The sequence below is a fragment of the Pelodiscus sinensis genome, chromosome 15 (assembly GCF_052426305.1).
Source record: "Pelodiscus sinensis isolate ZL-2025 chromosome 15, ASM5242630v1, whole genome shotgun sequence".
NCBI classification, from domain to species: Eukaryota; Metazoa; Chordata; order Testudines; family Trionychidae; genus Pelodiscus; species Pelodiscus sinensis.
The window spans coordinates 2392700-2398699 of record NC_143066.1 but is presented as its reverse complement, the minus strand read 5'-3'; the positions used below and the strand labels follow the sequence as shown (position 1 = coordinate 2398699).

General features: G+C 55.3%; 1 protein-coding gene across 21 annotated transcripts in view; it reads left to right on the top strand.

Annotated features, from left to right (window-relative positions):
* The window catches only part of MAPK8IP3 (mitogen-activated protein kinase 8 interacting protein 3), a 126876-nt gene continuing 120876 nt past the window's right edge, over positions 1–6000 (top strand). For 18 of the 21 annotated variants that reach the window (XM_089782175.1, XM_089782173.1, XM_089782170.1 and 15 more), the window contains exon 1: positions 1–400. In XM_089782175.1, the coding sequence (XP_089638301.1) occupies positions 83–400 (318 nt within the window). In that variant the 5' untranslated portion in view covers positions 1–82. The remainder of the gene's footprint in view (positions 401–6000) is intronic. The other 3 variants (XM_089782179.1, XM_089782178.1, XM_089782174.1) reach the window with 1 other exon arrangement.

Below are 6000 nucleotides of genomic sequence, written 5' to 3'. Positions count from 1 at the left end.
GGCGCAGCAGGGGAGGGGCCGGGCGGAGCCGGCGGCCGCCTCAGCAGCTCGGCGGCGGCGCTCGGTCCGGTCCGGCGGCAGGATGCTGGAGATCCAGCTGGACGATGGCGGCGTGGGCGGCTACCCGGGGGACGATTACTGCTCGGGCTCCGTCATGTCGGAGCGCGTCTCGGGCCTGGCCAACAGCATCTACCGCGAGTTCGAGCGGCTCATCCGCTGCTACGACGAGGAGGTGGTGAAGGAGCTGATGCCGCTGGTGGTGACGGTGCTGGAGAACCTGGACTCGGTGCTGACCGACAACCAGGAGCACGAGGTGGAGCTGGAGCTGCTGCGCGAGGACAACGAGCAGCTGCTCACGCAGTACGAGCGCGAGAAGGCGCTGCGCAAGCAGGCCGAGGAGGTGAGCCGGGCCGGCTCCCGGCAGCCTCCGCGCCGAGCGCAGACCGCGGGCCCCTGTCGGCCAACGGCAGCTGTGAGGGGCGGGGCTGTCGGGCCGGCCGTTGGCGGTCGGTGCGCACGGGGCGGGGGCGCGGGGTTGGTGAGGGCTCCAGTGGGCGGGGCGCGACCTGTCCTCTGGCCGCTCTCAGAGTTCCCTTCCTTCCCGTCTCCCGTGGGGATCCCGCCCCCTTAGCGTGCCGGGGGGGGACTGAAGATGCACTAGTGATTCAGAGAAGCGTGCCGGGGGGGGCAGACTGGGGGGGACTGAAGATGCACTAGTGATTCAGAGAAGCGTGCGGGGGGGGCAGACTGGGGGGGACTGAAGATGCACTAGTGATTCAGAGAAGCGTGCCGGGGGGGGCAGACTGGGGGGGACTGAAGATGCACTAGTGATTCAGAGAAGCGTGCGGGGGGGGCAGACTGGGGGGGACTGAAGATGCACTAGTGATTCAGAGAAGCGTGCGGGGGGGGCAGACTGGGGGGGACTGAAGATGCACTAGTGATTCAGAGAAGCGTGCGGGGGGGGGCAGACTGGGGGGGACTGAAGATGCACTAGTGATTCAGAGAAGCGTGCCGGGGGGGGGCAGACTGGGGGGGACTGAAGATGCACTAGTGATTCAGAGAAGCGTGCCGGGGGGGGCAGACTGGGGGGGACTGAAGATGCACTAGTGATTCAGAGAAGCGTGCCGGGGGGGGGGGCAGACTGGGGGGGACTGAAGATGCACTAGTGATTCAGAGAAGCGTGCCGGGGGGGGCAGACTGGGGGGGACTGAAGATGCACTAGTGATTCAGAGAAGCGTGCCGGGGGGGGGGGGGGCAGACTGGGGGGGACTGAAGATGCACTAGTGATTCAGAGAAGCGTGCCGGGGGGGGGGGCAGACTGGGGGGGACTGAAGATGCACTAGTGATTCAGAGAAGCGTGCCGGGGGGGGCAGACTGGGGGGGACTGAAGATGCACTAGTGATTCAGAGAAGCGTGCCGGGGGGGGCAGACTGGGGGGGACTGAAGATGCACTAGTGATTCAGAGAAGCGTGCCGGGGGGGGGGGGGGGCAGACTGGGGGGGACTGAAGATGCACTAGTGATTCAGAGAAGCGTGCCGGGGGGCAGACTGGGGGGGACTGAAGATGCACTAGTGATTCAGAGAAGCGTGCCGGGGGGGGGGGCAGACTGGGGGGGACTGAAGATGCACTAGTGATTCAGAGAAGCGTGCCGGGGGGGGCAGACTGGGGGGGACTGAAGATGCACTAGTGATTCAGAGAAGCGTGCGGGGGGGGGCAGACTGGGGGGGGACTGAAGATGCACTAGTGATTCAGAGAAGCGTGCCGGGGGGGGGGGGGGGGGGGGGGCAGACTGGGGGGGACTGAAGATGCACTAGTGATTCAGAGAAGCGTGCCGGGGGGGGGGGGCAGACTGGGGGGGACTGAAGATGCACTAGTGATTCAGAGAAGCGTGCCGGGGGGGGGGCAGACTGGGGGGGACTGAAGATGCACTAGTGATTCAGAGAAGCGTGCGGGGGGGGGCAGACTGGGGGGGACTGAAGATGCACTAGTGATTCAGAGAAGCGTGCGGGGGGGGGCAGACTGGGGGGGACTGAAGATGCACTAGTGATTCAGAGAAGCGTGCCGGGGGGGGGCAGACTGGGGGGGACTGAAGATGCATTAGTGATTCAGAGAAGCGTGCGGGGGGGGCAGACTGGGGGGGACTGAAGATGCACTAGTGATTCAGAGAAGCGTGCCGGGGGGGGCAGACTGGGGGGGACTGAAGATGCACTAGTGATTCAGAGAAGCGTGCCGGGGGGGGCAGACTGGGGGGGACTGAAGATGCACTAGTGATTCAGAGAAGCGTGCCGGGGGGGGCAGACTGGGGGGGACTGAAGATGCATTAGTGATTCAGAGAAGCGTGCGGGGGGGGCAGACTGGGGGGGACTGAAGATGCACTAGTGATTCAGAGAAGTGAAATGCCTCTCTGCGAGAGCTGTAAGGTGATGGCTGTGTCTACATTGCACGCTCTTTGCACGAGAACAATCGTTCTTGCGCAAAAACTTGCTAGCTGGCTACACTGCACGCGCGCTGTTGCGCAAGTAAATTTACAGTCCAGGCAGTCCCCGGGTTACGTACAAGATAGGGACTGTAGGTTTGTTCTTAAGTTGAATCTGTATGTAAGTTGGAACTGGCGTCCAGATTCAGCCACTGCTGTAACTGACCAGCAGCGGCTGAATCAGACACGCCTGGGGCAGAGCAGCTGGGGCGCTGCCGGGTTGGTCCCGCAGTGCCGCTCCACGGCGCTACTGGACCAACCCGGCAGCACCCCAGCTGCTCTGTCCCAGGTGTCCCCAAGTCAGCCGCTGCTGAAACTGACCAGCGGCTGACTACAGGAAGCTCGAGGCAGAGCTGCTCTGCCCTGGGCTTCCTGTAGTCAGCCGCTGATCAGTTTCAGCAGCGGCTGACTTGGGGACGCCTGGGGCAGAGCAGCTAGAGTGCTGCTGGGTTGGTCCAGTAGTGCCGCACCTCGGCGCTGTGGGACCAACCCAGCAGCCCCCCGCATCCTCCACGGCTTTGCTCTGCGTCTCCCTGGTCTGCTGGGGGCGGGGGGGGGGGCAGCTTTTCTCGCCGTGGAGGACGCGGGCGGTGGGACTGCTGAGTCGCGTCTCGGCGGTCTGCTGGGGGAAGGGTCCCGTTTGTTAGTAGGGATCCGACATAAGTCGGATCCACGTAACCCGGGGATTGCCTGTATAGCGTCAGAAAACAGGGCTTCTTCCGGAAGTGTTATTCCTCTCCCTACGAAGAATAAGCCCTCTTGCGCAAGAGCTCTTTCACAAGAGGGCAGTGTAGACAGGTAACATGAATTTCTTGCGCAAGAAGCCCCTATGGTTAAAATGGCCATCAGAGCTTTCTTGCGCAAGAGAATGTCCACACTGCCATGGATGCTCTTGCGCAAAAGCACATGGCAGTGTGGATGCACTCTTGTGGAAGACCTTTTGCACAAGAACTCTTCTGCAAAACAGTTCTTGCACAAGAAGCCTGCAGTGTAGACATAGCCCATGTGTTTCAAGTATTGTGTCTTAGCTCTCATTAGATCTATTGATTGGTTCCAGAGCCATACATGTTCTTAACAGCTGTGACCTTATACTCCCTAAAAAGTGTCCTGGAGATTTCCTACCTTGTAGTGAGAGAAGATCACTCAGAAAGTGGGCTTTTTACTTGTCCCCAAATATAGGATTTGTTTGTGTGTATATATAGGTAGGAGCTATGTGAAGATTGATATGAAAATAAACCAAGTCTAGAGGTCAGTATTTGGTGAAGCTTCCTTGATGTTAAAAATGGTGCCTACTTAAAAGCAAGAAAGAGGAGAAGAAGCTATCAAACCTGGGGTTGTGTGTTTTTGAGCTCTTTGATTTTAAAAACATGACAACAAAATAAACCATTTGGAACCTCTGCTGCTAATACCTGTTTCTGATTAGAACAAAGAATTTTTAAATATGAGTTTACTTTTTCCACTTCACTCAATTTGGCTCAAAAAATGACTGTCTCTTCATTAAGCTAGTGCAGTAGTGTTTTGGAAATGTTTTTGAATCTAAACAATTTGAAATAAAAAGTTATTTGAAAGAAAAAATTCTCAAGAAATTGGTCTCTAATTCTGTGAACTTATTTTTACCAGACCTGCATTTTGGGCAGTGATAACATGGCTTCTGCAATCCATAATACAAGGCTTGCCAGCTGCTAGTTCCACTTTTATCTTGGGCCATGTCTTTTACTAAATGGAAGATCAATGTTGCCACAATTGATATTCTGGAGTTCAATTTAGCGAGTCGTAGACTAGGGATGTAAGTGACTAATCAACTATCCGATAACTATCCAATAAGCTTTTGCTTGACACATTAGTTGACAAGTTGCTTCCTCCCATTGCTGCCTCTAAGAGATGGGGGGACTGGGAGGAGCTGACTTAAGTCAGATCCCTCCAGCTCTTGGGGACGGGGCAGAAGCGCAGTGGGCCGCAATAGGGGCTCTTGTACCTTTCAAAGTTGGAATGCCATGTGGAGCCTTGGGCCTGCAGGGATTCCCTGCTGACCCCAGGCTCCATGCAGGCATTTCTGCATTGAAATGTACAAGAGCCCAGCGGGGGACTGGCCTTGGGCTCCACAGTGGTGTTCCAACTTTGAAATGTACAAGAGCCCCTGAAGGGGCAGAACATGCACTAGACTTTATCAACTAATTGAACATTGACTGTTTGATTAGTTAATCAATATTTAACATCCCTATCGTAGACTCGTATGACTGGAAGGGACCTCAAGAGGTCTTCTAGGTCAGTCCCCTGCACTCATGGCAGGGCTAAGTATTGTCTAGTCTATTCCTGACAGGTGTTGATATAACTTGCTTGGAAAAATCTCAAATAATGTAGATTCCTCAGCCTCTCTAGGCTATTCCCATGCTTAACCAGAAAGGGAAAGGCTGAACCAGAGCCTGCATTGGCTGAGAATTGAATCCAGACCAATTGCTTGGAAGGCAGCCATGCTAACCGTTATACCTCCAACATTCCCCTTAACACTCCTCTAGTTAAGAGTCTCTAAATCAAACTCGGTGGGGAGCGGGGAACCATCAGCAGCCAATACTTCTCCTTCAGCGAGGAGTAAAGAGAAGCCAATGGGAGCATTTTCTCCCATTGGCCTCCCACTGTAGAGACAGCAGGGAAACTCGAAACAAGGTAAATTGACTCCAGCTAGGGAATTAATGTAGCTGGAGTTGCAGCCTTGATTTGATCTTCCCTTTTAGTGTAAATCTGGCCTTAGTCATGTCTAGAGCAGTGGCATTCATTTGATGGGAGATAGTCTGGAAGAGGCTCATGAGAGAAACTTAATCACCTTACTGTCAGAGGAGCAAAATTTCTCCATCACTAAGGCCAGGCCTCCACTTGGGGGTCAAAGTCAAACTAAGGCAGTGGCCTCCAACATTTTTACACCCAAGATCACTTTTTAAATGTCAGGACAAGCCAAGATCTACCCCATCCCTTCCCCAAGACCCCGCACATTCCTTAAGGCCCTATCTTCTCTGTTCCCCTCCTTCCCATCATTTTCTGTCCTCAGCCCTTATTCACTCTCACTGGGTTGAGACAGGAGGTGCGGGTTCTGGGATGGGAATGAGGAATTTGGATGTGGGAAGAGGTGAGAGATGCAAGCTCTGAGAGGGAATTTGGGTGCAGGAGAAGATGGAGAATGGGATGCTGGTTCAGGGAGGGAGCTTCAGGCTAGAGAGTGGGATCAGGTGGAGGGTTGGGGTGCTGGAGCAAGCCACAAACTTGTAGATGTGGGGGTGCAGAAGTTTGGGCTGGGGTGCATGAGGGGCTCAGGGCAGGGGGTTCAGGTGTATGATGGGCTCAGGGTTGAGGTCTGTGGGGGATGCAGGATTGTTACAATGCTGCGGCCAGATGTGAGCTTGGTCCCAATTGGGAGCTTGTTGGCCAGGCTTCATTTTTAAATAAAATATTATGTCCAACACAAAACGTTTCAGCTTTGTCTTTATTTATGGGAGGGGCCAGGAACCTGTTTTGGGTCAGGAGCCACTGAC